A 22684-nucleotide genomic window follows, 5' to 3' on the forward strand; every position below is an offset into this window, starting at 1 on the left:
AAGTAGTATAAGAGTCTTAGGGATAAACGTTTTATGGGGGGAGAACATAGCTTTGGGGGGTATTACATATACCCTCCCCCTCGTAAACGAAGATTCGATTATCTTATTCCAAAAATTACCATGTCGAATCCTCCTATGATGGGGGTTTTCCTGGGATTTTTTTTAATGGCAACGGTTGTGTGTATACTGGAAGGGGGGGGGGTATTTCATACCTTCCGGTGCTGCGTTCTATCTTCTACCGCATTTCTGAGTAGAAGAAGATCTTCCCAAAAAGCCGTATGGAAGTTCTTAAGGGTAAACGTTGTATGAGTGAGGCCGGAGGGTATGGAACCCTTCAGTAAACGAAGATTCGATTAGTTTTTCCCAAAGATCACCATGAGAGTGCTAGGGGTAAAAGGCAGAGCGAGTATTGAATACTCTCTTGGTAGGGGTAGTGCTGGCGGGCCTCTTTTGAAAATGATAACGGAAGTGTCGTATATACTAGGGGGTATTCCATACTCTTCAGACTCCCCGGTGGGTAAAAGGGTAAAGAGAAAGGAATATCGAATCCTCATTTACTCATGGGACTTTTTGACATCATGACAATGGTAGTGTCGTAAGACCTTCTAAAACCTTTCAGGATTGTCTGAGGATTCTTCTTCCTTAAGATCTATCAAGAAGCCTTTCCAAACACATCACAAAGGTCTTCTATGTCACCTGAACCCATCGAAAGAGGTAAAACCTCCTAAAACTCCTCTCCTAATCGTCTACTTTATTCTAGGCTCACCAATAGCAACAAAGTAATCTTTAACTGAGCCGCCCTTCATGTCGCCTTTAGGTCTTCTTCAATCTTCCTCAATTCCTCTTTATGATCTTCAATCTTTTTCTTCATATTATCTTCAGATTTTTAAATTCTTTTCTGATCCGCGCTTGAAACTTAAATCCTTTTTAGGTCTCCACGTCTTTCGGACCCGTTTCACTACATCTTTAGATCCTCTTCAGGAGCTCTTCATCCTCCTCATATCTTTTTTTTCGGATGTTCTTCAGATCCTTGGCAGATTTTCTTCAAATTCTCTGTAGAGCATCCTCACTCATCTTCAGGTCTTCTTTAGATCCTCTTCACATACCCTTCAGATCCACGTCGATACTTTCCTTCTTCAAATCTACTAAGGTTAATTAATATACAAGGTCGCGTGCTAAGTGTCGGTGACTTTGGAAAGTATTTTAGGGACATTCGCTGTCAAGGTTATCGAAGGTCACTGACACCTTGTTTGTGTTGTGATTTTGCACTTTCAAGGTTACCAAAAGGTCAACGACTCCATTTTTTGTGGTGTCACATTGTGCTCCCCAGGTCATTAAAGGTCAATAACCGCCATTTTGTGATGCTCATCTATTTTATTTTCAAGGTCATCAAACACGTCGCGTTCTGCCGAAACATGAATCGAACCCAAAAATGCGAGCGCTGGCCCAAATTTGAACCTGATTGATGACCTTGAAAATAAAATAGATAATAGAGTGAAATGGGATCGTTGACATTCGGTATCCTTGAAAGTGAAGTACGACAACACCAAAAATTGGGCAGTCATTGCCGTCCGATGACCTTGAAAGCGAATGTCCTTGAGCATGGCCTTGACCTACTTGCCAAAGTCACCGCCACATGGCGCGCGGTGCGAGCGACCTTGAACTGGTCCAGGTTCGGCATTGTAAGTCTACTAGGATTCTTTTCAAATACTCTCCTCTTCTTTACGTTTTCCCCAGGTCTTCCTTCGCTTCCCCTATAATATTCTACAGGTCCTACTCGAGTGCTCTTCTTTAAATCATTTTTAGATCCCCTTGTAATCCCATTCAGATCCTTTTTAGGTCCTCTTCAGGTCCATTTCAAATCTCGTTCATATCCTGTTTACGTTCTTTTCAAATCTTCCCTGAGTCCCCTGTGAACCCTTGGATCCTTTGCCACCCTTCGGTTTTCTTCAAATCCTCTTCAGACCTTCCTCAGTTCCCCTTTAGATCCTCCTGAAACTTCAATCTGCAAATTGTTTTCTGCCCCACTTGAGATTCAAATCCTTTAGACCCTTTTCAGTTCATCTTCAAGGTCTCTTGAGATCCTCTTCAGGTAACCCTTCTCTTTTTCTATCATCTTGGTTCTCTCCACATGCTCTTTTTAGATCCTATTCTGATGCTTTTCAGACGCTCTTTAGTTTTCTTCTTTGAAATCTTCTTCACATCACCCTCAATTCTCACTCATGTTTAGGTGCACTCCTCAAATATTCTTAAGATCCTCGTCTGACCATCTTAAGATGTATTTTTTCTTCAGATCTTTTCTAGTAATCTTCATGCTCTCTTGTGGGCCTTTTTCGGATCCTCTACAGGCCCTCTCTTCAAGTCCTTTGCGAATCTTCTTCAGATCTTTTTCAAATTCCCTGTAGGGCATCTTCATGTCACCTTCAGGTCCTATTTCGACCGTCTTCACATCTCTTCAGATCCTCCTCAATACTATTCCGATATTCTTCCAGTCTTCTTGAAATCCTATTCAAATTTTGTTTAGGTCTCCTTCGGTTTCCTCTGAGAGCCTTTTTAGATCCTCTCTAGATCTCTTTCATATTTTATGTAGATCTTCCTTAGGTCTTCTCCAGGTCCTCTTCATATTATCTTTAAATCACCTTTAGATCCATGTCTTCTTCAGGTTTTTCTTCAGATTTCTTTTGATCCCCTTTCAGGTCCTTTTCAAGTTCCCTACAAGTGCCTTTCAATTTCGATTCTTTTCAGGTCTTCTTCAGATCCTTTAAACCCCCCTGGAAGTACTTTTCAGTCTTTTTTTTAGGTTTTATGCAGGTCATTATCTAGTTATCTTCAGGTTCGATTTAGATCTCTTTCAAGTGTTCTTCAGGCCATTTGCCGGTGCTCCTCGGATCCTCTTCACTTCTCCTAAAGATCCTTCATATTCGCTTCAGAGTCTCTTTGAAAGGTCTTCTTCTGATCGTCCTTATTAGGTTATCCTCAGGTCGGATTCGTTAGATTCCTTGTCTCTTCGGGGGTTTGTAGGTCCTCTTCCTGGCCTTTGGAAGTGAAGAGGATCTGAAGAAGGTGTAAATATGCCTTCTTCAGATTCTCTTCAGATTTTTTCAAAGTTCTTTTCAGATCTTTTTCGGGTTCTCTTCAGGTCTCCTTCAAATCTTCTTCTGCGGGTCCTCCTCAGGTTCTACGCTTTAGATCCTCTGTAGATCTTCTTCGGGTCAAGATTATCTTTTGACCCTATTATTATGTTACCCGCTTTCTGGCAATCCTGGCGTAAATTTGCTCCATTTGGGAAAAAACAGGCTTGAGCCACAGTTAAGCTCTTCCTTTGTGGCGGAGTCCTTGGGACTGAGACGATCGAAGATAGTGGAATTTAGAAATTTGATCGTATGTTGTGAAATTAGCAACAGATAGCGCTATCTGTTGACCCGCCGATCTATTATTAGTTCTCGACGTGAAGTGAAAGGAAAATGATAGTGCTCCTAAAGTTTATTGTACTGGTACACGTTGGGAATGGCGCGCGAATCTTGGGCATCGTTCCAACGCCAGCCTACAGCCATAACATAGTCTTCAGGCCACTTTGGAGGGAGCTATCGTTACGAGGACATCACGTGACCACGATCACCACCCATCCCATTGGAGATCCAAACCTATCGAATCTGACCGAGATCGATTTAGGCGAGATCCATCTCCCATTCAACGAGTTCTTGGAGGAGGTGGCCAAGGACGAACGACCGGATGTTTATACAGAGCTCACTAGGTATTACTCGCGAATGGGGTTCGTGCTCGATAAGTACCTGGGGCACCCTTCGGTGCACGAAATGATTAAGGATCCGCGGGTGGAATTCGATCTCGTTATCGGCGAGTACTTTTACGGCAGCCTTTTCGCGTTTGCGACACGCTTCGGCTGCCCGTCGATCGGAATGCTTTCATGTGAGGCGCTAAATCCCATCTACGAGGCGGTGGGAAATCCTGTCCATCCCAGCGCGTACCCAGATCCGCTGCTATCCGTTGGAACGCCCATGTCACTGATGGAACGGTTGATGAGTTTCGTGACGTTACTCAAAGCGACTTATGCCACGCGCCGTGGGCAAAGCACCCAGCAGGAACTTGTCGAAAAGCACTTCGGCCGTCAGTATCCGCCCGTTCGGGAACTATGGCGTAACGTCAGCTTGCTCTTCGTGAACGCGGACCCAATTTTCCACCCTATCCGACCTTTGGTGCCTGGCGTAGTTCAAATCGGCGCGGGCTCACACAGGTCACCGGCCGAGCCACTTCCAAGCCGCTGGCAACGGACACTCGACGCCGCGAGTAACGGTTTCGTCTACTTCAGCATGGGATCGAACGTCAAAAGTGAATACTTGCCAAAAGGTCTGATCGATTTAATTCTGGAGACCTTTGCGGAACTTCCGCTGACCGTTGTGTGGAAATTCGAAAGTGATACGCTCGAGAGTCTACCAGAAAACGTGATCGTCTCTAAATGGTTACCGCAACAGGATATTTTGAGTAAGTCAGTATGACGTTTTCTTCAGGTTTTTCTGAGAGCCCTTTGAAACCATCTTCATATCCTGTTCAGATCCTCTTTAGATTCCCTTCACGTCCTCCTTAGATCTTAAGCTGTAGAGCTTCTAGGGGTTCTTTACAGAATTATTTCAGGTTCTCCACAGGTTCTCTTTGGGTGGTCTTCATGTCATCTTCATATGTTCTTTGGGTACCTTGTCCTCCTTGGGTTTTTGTTGCGACCCCTTTCAAAATTCCGTTCGGGTTTTCTACAGGTCTTCTTCAGGTGATCATCTTCAGATCTTTTTCACAGCCCCTTTCGGACTCCATTCAGATCCGCTTCTAATTCCCCTTATCCGTTTCGGATCCTCTTCGGGGATTTTTTCCAGATTCTTAGACCACCATCGGACACTTTTTCTAATTATCTTCAAAACCATTTTACTTTTTTTTTGTTAGATTCTTCTTCAGGTGTTTTTCGGGTCTTTTTTGAGTCCTCCTCAGGTCCTGTCCTTTAGATGCTCTTTAGATCTTTTACAGATATCCTTCAGCTTCAGCTTTGGCACTCATATGATAATTTGCGACAAATCACCATCGAATTTACCCAATTCTTGTGGGAGAACGTTGTACCGGGGGGTGGGGAGTCTGGAGGGTATGGAATCCCCCCAGCAGTTCCCTCAGCAAAGGAGGATTCTTTAATTCTTGTTATCCCTAGCACTCTCATGGTAACCTTTGGGAAAATATAATCAAATGTTTGTAGCTTGGGGGTATTCCATAACCCCCCCCCCCCCAGTGGTATGTTTTCCCCCAAATACCTCTAATGTTTAGCACTCATAAAAGAATTTTCAAAGAAATTATTGTATTAAGATCGTATGAACGCGAGATAAAGAATCACTTGCATTTACAGACACCTCCTACGGCACTATGTTCTCCTAATACACAACTTAAAGAATCATTGCACCAGGATTACGGGAACGCAAGAGGATGGTACAGATTCTTGGTCTTCAAAAAGCCATGGTATCAGGAGCGTGGCATAATCATAAGAATCCACCTCCTGTCGCACTCGTATGATGTTCACTTGCCACAGACACCTACCTAGACTATGTTCTCCTAATACACAACTTAAAGAATCATTGCACCAGGATTATGGCATTCATCCACCTCCTGTCGCACTAATGTTTTGCCAATACAGAATTTTCCTTTGAAAATTATTTCATCAGGAGAACAAGAGGGCAAGAGGATGAGTCAGTTTCTTAATTTTTAAAGAAATTATTGCATCAGGGTCGTATGAACTCGAGACACGTCCTACTGCACTATGTTCCCCTAATACAAAACTTAAAGAATCATTGCGCCATGATCACAGGAACGCAAGAGGTTGATACACTTGCTTGGTTTTCAAAAAATGGTATGAACTCGAGATAGAGAATCACTTGCATTCACAGACACCTCCTACTACACTATGTTTTCCTAATACAAAACTTAAAGAATCATTGCACCAGGATCACAGGAACGCAAGAGGATGATACAGTTTCTTGGTCATCAAAAAACCATGGCATCAGGAGCGTAGCATTCACATCCACCTCCTGGTGCACTAATGTTTTTCTAATACAGAATTTCCCTTTGAAAATTATTGCATCAGGAGAACAAGAGGGCAAGAGGATGAGACAGTTTCTTGATTTTCGAAGAAATTATTGCATCAGGATCGTATGAACTCGAGAGAGTGAATCACTTGCATTCACAGACACCTACCTACTGCACTATGTTCTCCTAATACAAAACTTAAAGAATCATTGCACCGGGATCACAGGAACGCTAGAGGATGATACAATTCCTTGGTCTTCCAAAAACCGTGATAACAGGAGCGTACGAGGAGCGTAGCATTCACACCCACCTCCTGGCGCACTAATGTTCTTCTAATACAGAATTTTCCTTTAAAAATTATTGCATCAGAAGAACAGGAGGGCAAGAGGATGAGCCAGTTTCTTAATTTTCAAAGAAATTTTGTATCAAGATCGTATGAACTCGAGATAGGCAATCACTTGCATTCACAGTCACCTCCCACTGCACTATGTTCTCCTAATACAAAACTTAAAGAACCATTGCACCAGGATCACAGGGACACAAGAGAATGATATAGTTTCTTGGTCTTCAAAAAAACATGGTATCAGGAGCGTAGCATTCACATCCACTTCCTGGCGCACTAATGTTCTTCTAATGCAGAATTGTTCTTACAAAATTATTGCATCAGAAGAACAGGAGGGAAAGAGAATTCTTGATTTTCAAAGAAATTATTGTATCAGGATCGTATGAACTCGAGATAGATAATCACTTGCATTCACAGACACCTCCTACTGCACCTATGTTCTCCTAATACAAAACAAAGAATCATTGCATCAGGATCACAGGAACGCAAGAGGATGATACAGTTGCTTGGTCTTCAAAAAATCATTGTATCAGGAGCGTAGCAACGCGAGAAGCTCTTTTCCTCTACTTGTTGCTCTATTTGACCTCCTCGCTTTTTCCGCTTTGCTCAAGCTGCCGAAACTGAAGCGTCATCTCGGAAGGGTAGAAATTGGGGCGAGGCGAGAAGCCGAAGATATGCCCATTATTGTGTTTCTTTTAATACAATGATGGGGGACATAGCTTCGGCTGCGCCGTCTCACCTCTGCTGCTAATACCATTTAGCCCTAGCCCTCTCGTGTCCGTTCTTTTCCATTCTCTTTTTGATTGTCCAGATCCTGTCGCACTTTTCTTTCGCGCCTGTCCGCCATGTTACTTAGCGATAACTGTCTACAGGGCATCCTAATATCAAACTATTCATAACCCAAGGGGGCTTGCAGTCGATGGACGAGGCGATCTACGCCCACGTGCCGATGATCGGAATACCGTTCTACGGCGATCAACCGTACAATGTAAGAAGGATGGCGAGCAAAGGAATCGGTCTGGAACTCGACCACCGGACCTTGGACAAGGAAAAACTCAAGGCGGCCATTTTGGAGGTCGCCAACAACCCCAAGTAAGTGGTCTTCCTCTAAGTCCTCAAAACTGACGGTGCAAGTTTCAGGTACCGCAACACCTTGAAAAGGTTGGCCGAACTGGCGCAAGACCAACCGATGACGGGAATCGAAAAGGCGGTCTGGTGGACCGAATATGTCATACACCACAGTGGGGCAAAGCACCTGAGAAGCCCGCTCTTGGACATACCTTGGTACCAGTATCTTCTCCTGGACGTTATTGGGGTTCTGCTGCTGGCAGTATTGCTGATACTATACGTAGTTTACTTGATAATTAGGATCGTGAGGTCCGTACTTTGTAAACCGTTTGTAAACAACTAGTACGAGGGCGGGGGAGGGGGGGGGTCATTAAAATAGTAAAGAGTTTAGGAAGACATTTATTCGCGTTTTACATGTGCCTGTCAAAGCTATGGCGATGTTGTTGCTCAGAGTCGAGCCCTTCGCTCAATCTCCTAACCAGCCCCAGGTAGTCATAGATTACCTTCTGAATGAAACGATCGGCGCGCTCATCTGAAACCGAAAGGTTCAATCGGGCGAACCGAACCGAGTCGACTTACGTTGCGATCCGTTCTCGACGAAGTGCACCAGCTGCACGCACAACGTGGCGACGTCACCGAAGTCCTTGTCGTGCTCGAGCTTCGACAGCTTCATCTTGAGATTGCGAAGGACGACGTCGATTTCGTCATCGCCGACGCTATCCCTCGTCTCTAGCTCGCGAACGATTTTACCTACCCCCTCGTAGAACCACGCGAAGTTTCCTTGGGCCGCCTCCTTCAGGTTGTAGCGGACCTTCTGCGAGAACCTGGTGATGTCCATTGCGAGATACTTGGCGCTGACACGTTGCGCTCCGTCGTGGTGTTCGGTTTCGAACGCGCGACGAATGTCTCGGATTGCCGCGAGGTAATCCCCGAAGATGGTCTTGAGCGTAGCGCGAAATTCGGGGTAGTGGACGTAGGTGACGTGCATCATTTTCTCGAAGGTTTCGGTGACGAGCTGAAGGGTGAGTATTAGTTGCTTCTTGATCTCGCTGACGTCGGTGACGTCGCTCGAAAGCGCGATCTGCTGGAGGGACGTGTGGACCTCTTGGAGGGCGAACCACAGCTGCTTGAAGATGATCTCGCCGCTCTCGTGTTGCTTGGTGGTCTAAAACGAGGTCGCTACGTTAAAGGTTGGGGCGGGGGCCGGTCGTACCTCATCGCTCAGTTTGGTCACGACGTTTTTGATTGCTTCCGCCACGCGATGGCACTGCCAAGTGACCGTGGTGATCGCATGGTGATTGCCTGGGAAAACGTCCTCCAGGTACACCGTTAAGTCACGAATTTCGGTTTTGATCTCCGTAAGGTAGTTGTCTAGGTCGTAGTTGGTGTGGGTTGAAGTCAACACCTGGTGGTACAAAGAGTAGGTGACTAACGTCTTCGTGGTGGAGCTTACCTGATTGGCGAATGCCGCAAGCAGGACCAGAACGAGTTTCGCCATCGTTACAGGAGAGCATCGCGTGCCATTCGATGCTCGTATATATACAAGTGGGCATTAACCTATAACCTGCAATATCTACACTTTAATTTGATTATTGCCATGGATCCATTCTGACCCCATGACCTTTGGGGTCCGTACTTTGTAGCGGTTTTTTGCGCAACTGTTGTTGTCATAGAACGAACGATTATGTTTTGGATTCGCTTTTGGGAAGCTTACAGTTTACTACAGGCTCAAAATCTTGAGCTTCAACTTAGAGATTCGAACTTTGGTTCAAGACTCAAGAGCATTATGGATTAAAGGTTCAGGATTCGTGTTCTAAGGTTCAGCACTTAAATCTGAGAATCCAGGATTCATGAATTCACGAGTCAGGAAGATTCAGGGTTTAATACTCGCGAGGTTTCAGGACTCAAGAGGGTTCATAACTCAGGATCCAAAGGTAAGGTTCAGGATTTAAGAATCAAGATGCAAGACTCGGCACTCAACATTCAAGATGATACAGGATTTTGAACCCACGAATCACGATTCAGGAGGATTCAAGACTTGAGGATTCGGGATTAAGAATTCAAGACTCCAGAATTCAGATTAAAGGGTTCAAAAATGCGGATTGACCACCCAGGATTGTGAAGATTCAGAATTTTGGACCCAAGGATCAGAACTCGAGACTCAAGAGGACTTACAGGATGCAGAATTCAATTTCAAGACCCAAGGATCAGAACTCAAGATCTAATAGGATTCACCATGATTCAGGGATCAGGATTCGTGTTCTAAGGTTCTGCACTTCAATCTGAGAATCCAGGGGTCAGGACTCGTGGCCGTATTTAAGGGGATTTAGCCGGTACTCAACATTCAAGGGGATTCAGAATTCACGGGTCAAGGGTCAGGAAGCTTCAGGACTTAATACTTGAGAGGTTTCAGGACTCATAATTCAGAACCCATCTCTCATAACTCAAGGCACAACAGGATTCACAATTTGGAGGTTAGGATTCAGGCTTCAAACTTTACTTAACATTCAAGGGCATTCGGAATTCACGAGTCAAGAGTCAGGAAGATTCAGGGTTTAATACTCGCGAGGTTTCAAGACTCAAGAGGGTTCATAACTCAGGATCCTAAGGTAAGGTTCAGGATTTAAGAATCAAGATGCAAGACTGGCACGCAACATTCAACAGGATACACGATTTTGAACCCACGAATCACGATTCGGGATTAAGAATTCAACACTTAAGATTCCAGACTTCAGAATTCAGACTACAGGTTTCAAACATGCGGATTGAGCACCCAGGATTGTGAGGATTCAGAATTTTGGGCCCAAGGACTCGAGACTCAAGCGGATTTACAGGATGCAGAATTCAATTTCAAGACCCAAGGATCAGAACTCAGGATCTAATAGGATTCGCCATTATTCAGGGTTCAGGATTCGCGTTCTAAGGTTCCGCACTTAAATCTGAGAATCCAGGGGTCAGGACTCGTGGCTCTATTTAAGGGGATTTATCCGGTACTCAACATTCAAGGGGATTCAGAATTCACGAGTCAAGAGTCAGGAAGATTCAGGGCTTAATACTCGCGAGGTTTCAGGACTCGAGAGGGTTCATAACTCAGGACCCAAATGTAAGGTTCAGGATTTAAGAATCAAGATTCAAGACTCCACATTCAACATTCGAGCGAATACAGGGTTTTGAACCCACGAATCACAGTTCAGGAGGATTCAAGACTTGAGGATTCGGGATTAAGAATTCAAGACTTCAGGGTTCAAAAATGCGGATTGACCACCCAGGATTGTGAGGATTCAGAATTTTGAAGCCAAGGATCAGAACTCGAAACTCAAGAGGATTTACAGGATGCAGAATTCAATTTCAAGACCCAAGGATCAGAACTCAGGATCTAATAGGATTCACCATGATTCAGGGATCAGGATTCGTGTTCTAAGGTTCTGCACTTCAATCTGAGAATCCAGGGGTCAGGACTCGTGGCCGTATTTAAGGGGATTTAGCCGGTACTCAACATTCAAGGGGATTCAGAATTCACGGGTCAAGGGTCAGGAAGCTTCAGGACTTAATACTTGAGAGGTTTCAGGACTCATAATTCAGAACCCATCTCTCATAACTCAAGGCTCAACAGGATTCACAATTTGGAGGTTAGGATTCAGGCTTCAAGCTTTACTTAAAATTCAAGGGCATTAGGAATTCACGAGTCAAGAGTCAGGAAGATTCAGGGTTTAATACTCGCGAGGTTTCAGGACTCAAGAGGCTTCATAACTCAGGATCCAAAGGTAAGGTTCAGGATTTAAAAATCGAGATGCAAGACTCGGCACGCAACATTCAACAGGATACATGATTTTGAACCCACGAATCACGATTCAGGAGGATTCGGGATTAAGAATTCAACACTTAAGATTCCAGACTTCAGAATTCAGACTACAGGTTTCAAACATGCGGATTGAGCACCCAGGATTGTGAGGATTCAGAATTTTTGACCCAAGGACTCGAGACTCAAGCGGATTTACAGGATGCAGAATTCAATTTCAAGACCCAAGGATCAGAACTCAAGATCTAATAGGATTCACCATTATTCAGGGTTCGGGATTCGCGTTCTAAGGTTCAGCACTTAAATCTGAGTATCCAGGGGTCAGGACTCGTGGCCCTATTTAAGGGGATTTAGCCGATACTCAACATTCAAGGGGATTCAGAATTCACGAGTCAAGAGTCAGGAAGATTCAGGGCTTAATACTCGCGAGGTTTCAGGACTTAAGAGGGTTCATAACTCAGGACCCAAATGTAAGGTTCAGGATTTAAGAATCAAGATTCAAGACTCCACATTCAACATTCGAGCGAATACAGGGTTTTGAACCCACGAATCACAGTTCAGGAGGATTCAAGACTTGAGGATTCGGGATTAAGAATTCAAGACTTCAGGGTTCAAAAATGCGGATTGACCACCCAGGATTGTGAGGATTCAGAATTTTGAAGCCAAGGATCAGAACTCGAAACTCAAGAGGATTTACAGGATGCAGAATTCAATTTCAAGACCCAAGGATCAGAACTCAGGATCTAATAGGATTCGCCATTATTCAGGGTTCAGGATTCGTGTTCTAAGGTTCTGCACTTCAATCTGAGAATCCAGGAGTCAGGACTCGTGACCCTATTTAAGGGGATTTAGCCGATACTCAACATTCAAGGGGATTCAGAATTCACGAGTCAAGAGTCAGGAAGATTCAGGGCTTAATACTCGCGAGGTTTCAGGACTCGAGAGGGTTCATAACTCAGGACCCTAATGTAAGGTTCAGGATTTAAGAATCAAGATGCAAGACTCGGCACGCAACATTCAACAGGATACAGGATTTTGAACCCACGAATCACGATTCCGGAGGATTCGGGATTAAGAATTCAACACTTAAGATTCCAGACTTCAGAATTCAGACTACAGCGTTCAAAACTGCAGACCCAGGATTATGGTCCCAAGGATCAGAACTCGATACTCAAGAGGATTCACGATTCAGAGTTCAGTATGCAGGATTCGGGCTCATGATTCACGACTCATGAGGATTTAGACGTAAAGATTCGCGCCTTACGGTTCATGATTCGAGCGTGGGTTACTATAGGGGATATAGGATCCAAGATACTGCGAAGATTTTATTACGAAAGCATGGTGTGTTAAGAGGTAACTGTCAACACAAAGTGTTTCGTGCCAGGAGAACATGATACGGAACAGCGCCTCCTTAAATTAGAAATTGTTTCCTATTGAGTTTCCGACTTGGTTTTTGCAAGAAAATATGTGTACCAGGAGCACATAATGTGCGAAAGGCAATGAATTGAACTACTACACTGACCGCATTCCCGAATTTTTTGTTGTTGTATCAGGACAACAACAAATCCTTCTGCGTGATTCTGATGAGAAAAATTTATATTAGGAAAACATGGTGCTTTATGACTATCCCTCTGCATTCCTCTAAATTTGGTCCAACTAGTTAATGCTACGCAATTCTTCCTTATTGCATTTCTGTGATGCGATTACGACGATTTTGGAAGGTATCAGGTATCGGGAGGACATGACACGTCATTTAATGTGTGGGGATTAAAATATGAACGTTGTGAGTAGAGAACAGAAGTTTATTGTAATTTACGCTTACTTTTCCTACAGACCATGCCTAGGACTATGCGTCACCTCCTCCGTTTTACGATTTCTTGCCGCCCAACGATCCTAAACCACCCATGATATTTTTTCCCACATCTCCCAATTTTCCAATCACATCCTTAGCCATATCAGGCACTTTCTCGAGAACGTCCTTTAATATGTTGCCACTTTTTCCACCCTTGTTACCTCCTTCTTCACCAGTGTTGCCTTCATCGCCTCTGCTGCCACCTCTTCTACCTTTGTTGCCACCTTCTTCACCTCCGTTTCCGCCTTCTTCACCTCTGTTGCCGCCTCTTCTTCCTTTGTTGCCACCTTCTTCACCTTCTTCGCCTCTGTTGCCACCTCTTCTACCTTTGTTGCTATCTTCGTCACTTCCGTTGCCATCTTCTTCACCTCTGTTGCCACCTTTTCTACCTTTGTTGCCACCTTCTTCACCTCCGTTGCCACCTTCCTCACCTCTGTTGCCACCTTTTCTACCTACACCTTTTCCACCCTTCTTTCCCTTGCCCCTTCCGTTGTCGTCATCGTCTTGGGCCGCAACCTGTACAAAGAGTAAGCGCCGTTCGTCTTACGCAAAAGTACTCACCATGTAAACGACGAGGATCGCTGAGAGAAGAACGATAGTGCAAAACTTCATTTTTGTAACTGACCTGACCCTTGCTCTTTCGCGGCTTATTTAAACAGTTCCAACAATGGAATTGGTCCATTAGAGCAAAAAACGCCGCCATTCAGGCGATCATGCAATCACGCAATTTGAGTAGTTTTTTGGTGGACAACGCTCGAAATGTGTCGATTGTTGGGTTAGATAACTAATCGACTAGTTCCTGAAATCCTTCCAAATCGTATTATCAGTCTTAAAGACTTAATGGAAAGAATATTGCCGAAGGCTATGGTATCAGGACGTATTAGGATAATAATAATAATAGAGATTTATTGCCCAACAGAACAGACCTTCCAATTACAGGACAATAATAATAGTTAATAATAATAATAGGATGACAAGAATGCAAAAATATGTTGTTAATGGTGCTACCCTGATACAATGAAGATAGTCATACTACTAGCACCGCAAAAAAGCTCAAAATAAAGTGCGTAGGTTCAAGATTGGGGTACTAGGAGGGTGGTCAGGTGAATCCCCTTACACATCATGCTCTCTTGGTGCAAACTTTTTTTGAAAATTGCATCAGGATCACAGAAACGCAATTATTTGATGAATTATGACAGTTAGATCATAAAACGGTCCCAATACATGCTTCTCTTCCAGACTATTACATAAGGATTATAGGTAACGATCATTCAATATACCCCCGACCCTCCATTCTTCCACAAGCGCCCAGGTTTCAAGACTTTCGTTCTAGGACAGACAAATCCCACTTTCCTTTGGTGTATTCTATACTCCCCAGGACCAGGTTACGAAGTTTGATGATGTGTTCTTTGAGTGCTAACGTTTTTGGGGAAGAACATAGATAAATTTATTAGGGGATCAGAAGAGGTGACAGTCAGCACACAATTTTTCGTGTCAGAACATGATACTAAACAGCTCCTCCTCAAATGAAAAATCGAGTTTCCGACTTTGATAGTCTCTGCAAGAGATCACGGTGTGTTAAGAGCCACGAAACTGTTCGTGTCAGGAGAACATGATACTGGACAGCTTCTCAAATGAGAAATTATTGTTTTTCTGAGTTTCCGATTTTGATACCTTTGTTCGATTTCGCAAGAAAATGTTATTAGGAAGGCACAGTCAATATAACATTTTTCGTGTCAGGAGAACATGATACTGAACAGCTCCTCCTTAAATGACAAATCGTTTTATTTTTGAGTTTCCGAATCATCTCTGTAAGAAAAATTGAGGTGATAGGCAACACAAAACTTTTCGTATCAGTATAACTGTTTTTGAATCCACAGCAAAAAAATTGTATTCAATAGTAATAATAATAATAATAATAAATGTCTTTATTTAAATTAATTTGTGATATGTTCATGAATGACTACATAATAAGAGGCGAAGTTCAGCACACGCAGGTGCTGCTCTTACACTTAACCTCAGCGAGATTATTCGGCGTATTTTCTGCGTTTCTGTGATCCTGATGCATTTTTCAAATGTGTACCAGGTGCGCATATGTGAATAGCACTTTTCTACTCGCCCCATTCTCGAATCTTTATTTTTTACATTTTGCTAGTATCACCATCTGCTTTGTATCAGGATAACATGACACGTTAGATGGTCTCGGTCAACAACAGATCCCTTTTTTTGCATAGACATCTTTGCGTTCTTGTCACCCGAATGCATTAATTAGAAGAAAATTTGCGTCTATTGCGTTTTTATGATCATAATGTCAGTTAAAAAATTGTCTCCTTATACCTCCTAGAATTCATGTGATCCTGTCACAAATATTATTAGAAGAAAAAAGTGTGTTTACCTCTTTCCAATTATACTAATATACTTACTGATTTCTCTCATTAATGGTTTTATCAGGAGAACATGGTAAGTTATGAGGTGGAACTTCAGTCAATAGATTACGTTATATCAGGAAAACATGATACGTTCCAACTTGTCGCTTAATAAAATTATTATTTTGTTGAAAACCTTTACATTTCTACGATTCCGATGAGAATCAGCGGAACATATGGTGCTTTATGACACCTCTCTGCGTTCCTCTAAATTTAATGCTGTCCATTATTACGTTTCTGTGGTCCGGGTACGATGATTTTGGCAAGAAAGTTTTGTATCAGGAGAACATGAACATTTAACGAGTGGGGATTAAGGAATATACGAAAGTTGTTAAAAGAGATTAAGTTTATTGCATTTTACAAATTTCATGACTATGCTTCACCTCCTCCGCTTTTCGATTTCTTGCCGCCCAACGATCCCAAACCACCCAAGATGTTTTTTCCCAAGTCTCCCAATTTTCCCATCACATCCTTAGCCATTTCGGGAAGTTTCTCGATAACGTCTTTTAACATGTTGCCACCTTTCTTTCCTTTGGTCCTGCCGCCTTCGCCATCGTCTTGGGCCGCAACCTGCACAAGCAATGTAAGCGCCATTCGCTTGTCGCAAAAGTACTCACCAGGCAAACGACGAGGATCGCTGAGAGAAGAACGATAGTAAAGAACTTCATTTTTGTAACTGACTTCCCGTACTCTTTCCCGGCTTATTTAAAGGAGGTCCCAATAATGGAAATGGTTCATTAGAGCAAAAAACGCCGCTATTGTTCAGACGATCATGTAATCACGCAATTTTGGTAGTTTTACGGTGGACAATGCTCGAAATGCGTGGATTGTTGCGTAAGAGAGCTAATCGATTGGTTACTGGCAACGTTAATGCTAGTTTTTGGAAACGGACAGAGGGGCAGGAATACCGCCCAGACAAGCGTTACCCTGAACAAAGAGAAATTCGATCATTTCTTCTCAACTTCCTTTTGCATCCCCCACGGTAACCTTTGAAAAAATACAATCCAGTTTTCGTATGCTTCCCCATCGTAGGATAAGGATACTCCATAAGCCCCACATCCACGGATAACAATTTCTTAGACAAAACGTGTAACCTTCCCCCTTCTCATGACAGTTTTTGGAGGAAGAATGATCACATTCTCTTCTTCTAAGAGGTACCTCAGACATTGTAGCACTGGGGGGTATGGAATACCCCCCAGCCAAGCGGTAGGGTGAAGAAACAGGGATTCGATGATTCTTTCTCTACTTCCGTTTGCATCTCCCGGTATCCTTTGGAGAAATATGGTCTAGTTCTCGTGTGCTGGGGGGTATTCCATACCCCCCAGACCCCCCGGTAACAATTTCTTACCCAAAACGTGCAACCCTCCCCACTCTCATGATAGTTTTTGGGAAATAATGATCGGATTCTCTTCTTCTAAGAAGTACCTCAGACATTGTAGCATCGGGGGTTCTGGGGGGTATGGAATACCCCCCAGCCTAGCGGTAGGGTGAAGAAACAGGGATTCGATGATTCCCTCTCTATTTCCAGCCCACGGTAACCTTTGGAAAATGATAATTAAGTCTTCGCGTCATAATGCACTGGTATCAGGATCGCATGAACGGGAGAGGTGCAACTCGAGGTGCAATAAAGGAATAATTTATAGGCTGATTTACACACTATCTTTTTATAAAATATATCAGAATTGCAGAAACGTAACAGACCTAAACGTTTGGAGTAGAAAAGAATTCCCAAGTAGTATCATCGAATGTACAATGTCGTTTTTATGTAGCTTCATTTTATTGTATCAAGATCACATAATCTGGATAGCCCAAACTTAAAGTTTTCATACCTGGGTCGTGTGAGAGTGTATAAAGGAATAATTTATTAACTGGCGGGTTTCCCTAGGAAAAGTTATTGTAACAGGAAAGCATAAACTGATTAATCATAGATTTCTCTTCTAAAAGTTGTTGCATCGGTATTGCAATAATACTAGGGAACGGAAATAGGGTTACTTAATCAGCTTTTGTCAAATGATTGTATATAAACATCGGAGGCAATTTTTCACATGACCTGTTCAGTATCATGTTCTCCCGACACGAAATTTTTTTTAGGAAACTCGGAATTTATTAGTTGACATGCTCCATGTCTTTCTGATCCAAGTAAGCTGTTGTAGCGATACAACATAGTACCGTAGCCATTGAAATAGTTGTATCAGGAGCTCATAAAAGAAAGCAAATGCAACAAAAGTCACAGGTTCAGTGGTTCTCGTGACTTACTGAATCTGATATCTGGATAACAAAATCTCGATAAATATAAATCTTTTATTTTAAATACTTTCTATCAGGACCACAGGAATGCAATAACGTACAAAAGGAAAGAATTCGAGAGTAGGTATGCGATAAACTGAGTGATACCTCCTAACGTTCTCCTGATACAATCCTTTCTTGAAAAATTCTAATTATAATGCCAACAATATCAAGATCCACCATTCATCAAAATTTCGGGGGAAGTAAAATCAAATAAATCAAATCGAACTCATTTATTGCACCGACATTTTCGCGTTATTACAATCTCGCCTTTCGGCCAAACTTGGTCGAGAGTTTCTTGCAATTCTGAAGCTCCACGCTGTACTTCTTCTTCGCCTCATCGAAGGCCTCCTTCGCCTCCTTGAAATCTTGCCGCGCCTTGTCGCATTCGGCCGCCGCCTCGCCGAGGTCCGCTTCGTCGTCGGCGAAAATCTCGCGCGCGGCGAGAAGTAGTAGACTAAGGACGAACGCGTTGATCTTCATCTTGTGCCGACTTCTCGCTCTGACCTCGTTTATTATACCTACAGGTCGGCTTGTGCTGGTATTCACTCAAAAATGGCCAAATTAGGTACCTAATTATTTAATCATCAGGCGACCACCGTCATCGCTTTAGGAAGGTAGTGAGGCGTGGATTGTCAATAACAATTTTGGACAATTACCGCCGCCGCTCGTGGGCCGTCAATAATTTGTATAGGTAATCGTGACCTTGTTTCGTTCAATTCCGCCATTCACATGTAGATAGAGACATTTAGCGTCTTTGTGTCATTTTTTGCCAATTATTGCTCTTCTGAGCAAAAAATGAAAGGCACGCAAGCTTAATTTAGGAGTAGCTGGGAAATAATTGTTCACATATTTGTCTGATTCTTAGGATTTCAAGTTCAAGACGCTTTAACTAATTTTCAACTCAAAAATTTTTGCAAGTTCTGAAACGAATTTCAAATATGTTCCTAAACTTGAAAAATGGGCAACGGATAAAGATCCCGCTTTTCCCAAATTAATTACATTTAAAAAAAAACAAAAAAAACATCCAAAAGAGCAGGGGACAAACATCCCATCATTCCCAATTAGCCCCGTTTAAAAAAATTAAAAGGGCAGGGGGCAACATTTAACTTCAACTTAACCTGAGCAAACGGGACGGGGACGCACCGATGGCAGGATAACATGAAAACATCAAGTTTTATTATGGCTCGGAGGGAGCAAAAAAATCTAGGAAATGTGGGACGGTTTCACTATGACTTAACTATAGATCTAGAGACATGGAAGGAGGCACTTTAATACACATTGATTTTTTACAACGAGATTCAGTACAATTTTGGGGCCTCTGGACTGCTCGCAGAACCATTGGTGCCCTTTTCCATAGCCCGCTTCAGTTTTACACCCTCCCTCACTTTATTGAACGCTTCCATAGTTCTGTTACGAGCCGGAGTTGCGTTTTCGGTTTGGTTTTCAGAACTGCCGCCAGCGCCATCTTCTGTTGTTGCTTCTTGGGCTCCGCGCTAGGTTAAGATGTAAAAAAAAATGCGCCCCACTCACTTACTTACCTCACAAATGGCGCCCAAGACGAGGATAGAGAAGAGTATTACGCCTATCTTCATCTCGTTCGAGGTTTCGCGGGCTTGTGGCCGTTGCAGCGTTTCAGGTTGTTTTAAAAAGGCTTGCGTAATGATTGTATAGCTCATGGAGCAATTACTCTCTCTTTGTGTCACAATTCCTCATTGTTTGAGCGAGCTGTTGTGTTACAAGATGTTACAGTCGTTCTAGAATTCTTTTGGGACTATAGCAATGAAATTAGCAACTTATTCATTCCTCCTTTTTCTCTTGCCCACGGCCCCACGCCTTTTCCTTCACTCACGTTCGCATAAGAACAAATACCAGAGTGAGTGGACAGCTCCTACCTCATAGATGAGGAGGAAGGCCAAGAGAACTTCACTTATTCTTTATGTTGTAGGTGGCCCTTTCAGTTTTCGTAATGGACGCCATTAAAAAAAAACCATTGGTGCTATTCAGATCAATTGGTACTACTGAAAAGTAGCATAATAGTACCAGTTACACAACCTAAATTCGCTGTATGAATACATTATTACTCTCGTTTATATTATGATCTAACAATTTGTTATGGGAAATCCCTACTATTTCTGTGACCCTGGTACTATAATGTTTAGCATCCAAAATTAATTGTAGTCAACAGAGGGTGGGGGTCAAAATTATTCTTTCTGCCATTTTTTGTGAGGCAATGACTTTTTAAGGAAATTTTGTATCAGGGTAACATTCGGTGGCCCTCCCGTACAAATATGAGTTTTTCCGGGGGGTATTCCGTACGCACCAGATACCTTGGTGATATTTTTCCTCTCACTCTCTCTTAAAAAATTTGCTGTGACTAGCACAGATACCACCTGCGGCCTTGGGACTGAACACTTTCTTTCAGGGAGAACGTTTCACTGAGGGGGGGGGGGGGGATTCCAATACTCCCCCGGAAAAAAAGAAAGGTTTAATGTTCTTTTTCCTACATTAGATCCTCGTCCACAGACCGCACGATGCTACATTGTTCTCCAAAACCATTAGTTCCCGTACCACCCACACTATGATTTTTGGAAAGGGAGCTTTATGGCTGAACGCTTTGAGGGTGAACGTAGCTCGGGGGGTTTGAAATACCCTCCAGGGAAAAAAGGAAAGGCTTAACGTTCCATTTTCTACAGTTATCATGAGATTCTTTTGCCCTAGGGGGCATTCCATACTCCCCAGACCCCCTCCCCCGGTGCTACATTGTTCCTTAAAACGTTTAGTGCCCAAACTACTTACAATTTTTGGAATGGGAGCCTTAGGGCTGAACGTTTTGAGGGAGAACGTAGCACTGAGGGGTATGGAATACCCCCCCGGTTAAAAGGGAAAGGGTTAACATTCCTTTTTCTACAACTATCATGAGATTCTTGTGCCCTAGGGTGATTTTATTTTATTATTATCCCTCTCTTGTTTTGGGCCCTCAACAGGCATGCGCCCAATTACAGAGTGACCCGCATAATGCTATTTGGAGGTGCCTCTGCAGAAGGTCTTAAGTTGGTCTATACTACTCCGGTATTTACCTTACGAATTAGGAAAACTGCAGGAAAACCTAATTCGGAGTAGCCCGTAGAATGCTCGAACTGGTCCTAGGTAATTTCCCACTCGCCACCGATGAAAAAATTCACTTCACCAGGTTCGAACACCCGACCCTCCGATTTATAACACAATGCTCTACACAAACCACTGAGCCATAAAAATCCGATATTCCATACTCCCAGCCCCCCTCCCGGTGCTACATTTTTTCCGTTAAAACGTTTAGTGCGTTCAAACTATTACAATTTTTGGAAATGGGAGCCTAGGGCTGAACGTTTTGAGGGAGAACGTACACTGAGAGGTGTATGGAACACCCCCCCCAGGTAAAAGGGAAAGGGTTAACATTCCTTTTTCTACAACTATCACGAGATTTTTGTGCCCTGGGAGGGTATTTCATACTCCCCCAGACCCCCGGTGTTCCCAAAAATCATTAGTTCCCATCCACTTACACTATGATGTTTGGAAAGGGAACTTTCCTTTTCCTACAGCAGTTATCATGAGATCCCCTCGGTGCTACTTTTCCATCCAAAAAGTTTAGAGCCCCCCCCCCCCCAAACGTATTGTTGGAAATCGCAGCACTGGGGTTTTCTAGGCGGTATGAAATACACCGTAGATCGTTTGGTGATGTATTTTTGAAAGTGACATACTACTATAGTAGGTCTATTATCCACTTCCCTTTTGCTCCTTGTGGGTCTCATTGACATATTTTCATTAAAATTACTGCATCAGGGTTACAGGAATAGCAGGACCATTTTTTTTAATACCTAACGTATCCTCCGAACTTGTATGGGGGAAATTCTTCGTTCTCTTCGACGAATTATTGCTTTCGAAGCGGAAGATGTAACACTTTCCACTTGCAGTATCAGGATCATATAAGCGGGTGCAGGTGTAACGCAGGAATGATTGTTACTAAATCTAAATTCACTGTCATATCAGGCTCGCAGATATTAAATTGAACCTTTTAGCGCATTTATACGTTCTACTAACGTCATGTATCAGGGCCACAGAAATGTAGAAACAAAGTGTTAGCTTCCCATTTCTCACCTTCTCACGGGCAAATAATTTACTATTAAGTAGGATAGCTTTCTCCTGTAGATGTAAAGGGGAAACAATTTATTCACAGTCAGCGTCATTATTGTATCAAGATCGCAGAAATGAGAGGGAAGATTTGGTTATATCCGAAGCCCACCAGCACGCACCAGATGGGTAATACTGCAATGAGAGCGAGGGCTGAACGTTTGGAACCCTTTAGACCCCCCCCCCCCCCGGAACGTTTTGGTGGAGAACGTAGCACCGAGGAGTATTTGTTTAACGTTCACTTTTCTACGACTATCATAAGCTTTTCGTTAGCTGGGAGATCCCCCACCCAATTCCCCCCGATCTACAATATTCCCCAACTATTAGGGTTAGGGAATACTGTAATGAGCGCCAGGGCTGAACTTTTGAATAGGTATCCCAAACCCTCCCGAACGTTCCTGAGATATTCATAGGGGTCAAGTCTCTGGAAACGTCTTCAAGAATAGTGAAAAAAGAGCTCTTAAATGTCTTCAGCGCATCTACCAGCTTTCAAATGTCTTCAAAATTTGAGCGTTCCACCCTTGGATCCTTCCGTCTTAAAATGTAGGGCTATAAGCCTTCACTACACGTCAAAGTAGTTTTTGAAGTGATTAAGCGAGTTCGCTGTGCTTTATGTAACGCATGGCGTGTGCGTAAACCAAATCTATACACAAAACAGAAACACTTTT

At 43.2% G+C, this 22684-nt stretch overlaps 4 protein-coding genes across 4 annotated transcripts; 1 reads left to right on the forward strand and 3 right to left on the reverse strand.

Moving 5' to 3' along the window:
- Window positions 1-3200: 3200 nt before the first annotated feature.
- On the forward strand, window positions 3201-7829 carry LOC116161954 (UDP-glucuronosyltransferase 2B33-like). The gene is made up of 3 exons (XM_031475457.1): window positions 3201-4500; window positions 7288-7507; window positions 7556-7829. Exons 1-3 carry the CDS (start codon window positions 3465-3467, stop codon window positions 7824-7826), a joined length of 1527 nt encoding a protein of 508 aa, XP_031331317.1. The 5' UTR covers window positions 3201-3464; the 3' UTR covers window positions 7827-7829.
- Window positions 7830-7866: 37 nt separating this feature from the next.
- Window positions 7867-9016, reverse strand: LOC116161962. Its single transcript, XM_031475465.1, has 4 exons — window positions 8937-9016; window positions 8697-8888; window positions 8063-8648; window positions 7867-8015 (listed from the first exon to the last, which is right to left on the reverse strand). Exons 1-4 carry the CDS (start codon window positions 8979-8981, stop codon window positions 7894-7896), a joined length of 945 nt encoding a protein of 314 aa, XP_031331325.1. The 5' UTR covers window positions 8982-9016; the 3' UTR covers window positions 7867-7893.
- Window positions 9017-13066: 4050 nt separating this feature from the next.
- On the reverse strand, window positions 13067-13749 carry LOC116161972 (circumsporozoite protein-like). Its single transcript, XM_031475485.1, has 2 exons — window positions 13696-13749; window positions 13067-13650 (listed from the first exon to the last, which is right to left on the reverse strand). Exons 1-2 carry the CDS (start codon window positions 13744-13746, stop codon window positions 13150-13152), a joined length of 552 nt encoding a protein of 183 aa, XP_031331345.1. The 5' UTR covers window positions 13747-13749; the 3' UTR covers window positions 13067-13149.
- Window positions 13750-19099: 5350 nt separating this feature from the next.
- On the reverse strand, window positions 19100-19609 carry LOC116161974. Its single transcript, XM_031475486.1, has 2 exons — window positions 19388-19609; window positions 19100-19342 (listed from the first exon to the last, which is right to left on the reverse strand). Exons 1-2 carry the CDS (start codon window positions 19523-19525, stop codon window positions 19148-19150), a joined length of 333 nt encoding a protein of 110 aa, XP_031331346.1. The 5' UTR covers window positions 19526-19609; the 3' UTR covers window positions 19100-19147.
- Between the last annotated feature and the right edge of the window lie 3075 nt (window positions 19610-22684).

The sequence above is a fragment of the Photinus pyralis genome, unplaced genomic scaffold, assembly GCF_008802855.1.
Source record: "Photinus pyralis isolate 1611_PpyrPB1 unplaced genomic scaffold, Ppyr1.3 Ppyr1.4_LG10, whole genome shotgun sequence".
NCBI lineage: Eukaryota > Metazoa > Arthropoda > Insecta > Coleoptera > Lampyridae > Photinus > Photinus pyralis.

What these genes read in the sequence shown, in the direction of transcription:
- LOC116161954 (XM_031475457.1), top strand. Translation starts at nt 3,465, where the DNA reads ATGATAGTGCTCCTAAAGTTTATTGTACTGGTACACGTTGGGAATGGC. An exon ending in ACCGCAACAGGATATTTTGA is followed by an intron (nt 4,501 to 7,287) that starts GTAAGTCAGTAT and finishes AACTGTCTACAG; the next exon opens with GGCATCCTAATATCAAACTA. An exon ending in GAGGTCGCCAACAACCCCAA is followed by an intron (nt 7,508 to 7,555) that starts GTAAGTGGTCTT and finishes TGCAAGTTTCAG; the next exon opens with GTACCGCAACACCTTGAAAA.
- LOC116161962 (XM_031475465.1), bottom strand. Translation starts at nt 8,981, where the DNA reads ATGGCGAAACTCGTTCTGGTCCTGCTTGCGGCATTCGCCAATCAG. An exon ending in TTGCGGCATTCGCCAATCAG is followed by an intron (nt 8,889 to 8,936) that starts GTAAGCTCCACC and finishes TTGTACCACCAG; the next exon opens with GTGTTGACTTCAACCCACAC. An exon ending in CGTCGAGAACGGATCGCAAC is followed by an intron (nt 8,016 to 8,062) that starts GTAAGTCGACTC and finishes TTTCGGTTTCAG; the next exon opens with ATGAGCGCGCCGATCGTTTC.
- LOC116161972 (XM_031475485.1), bottom strand. Translation starts at nt 13,746, where the DNA reads ATGAAGTTTTGCACTATCGTTCTTCTCTCAGCGATCCTCGTCGTTTAC. An exon ending in CGATCCTCGTCGTTTACATG is followed by an intron (nt 13,651 to 13,695) that starts GTGAGTACTTTT and finishes CTCTTTGTACAG; the next exon opens with GTTGCGGCCCAAGACGATGA.
- LOC116161974 (XM_031475486.1), bottom strand. Translation starts at nt 19,525, where the DNA reads ATGAGCTATACAATCATTACGCAAGCCTTTTTAAAACAACCTGAAACG. An exon ending in TCTTGGGCGCCATTTGTGAG is followed by an intron (nt 19,343 to 19,387) that starts GTAAGTAAGTGA and finishes ATCTTAACCTAG; the next exon opens with CGCGGAGCCCAAGAAGCAAC.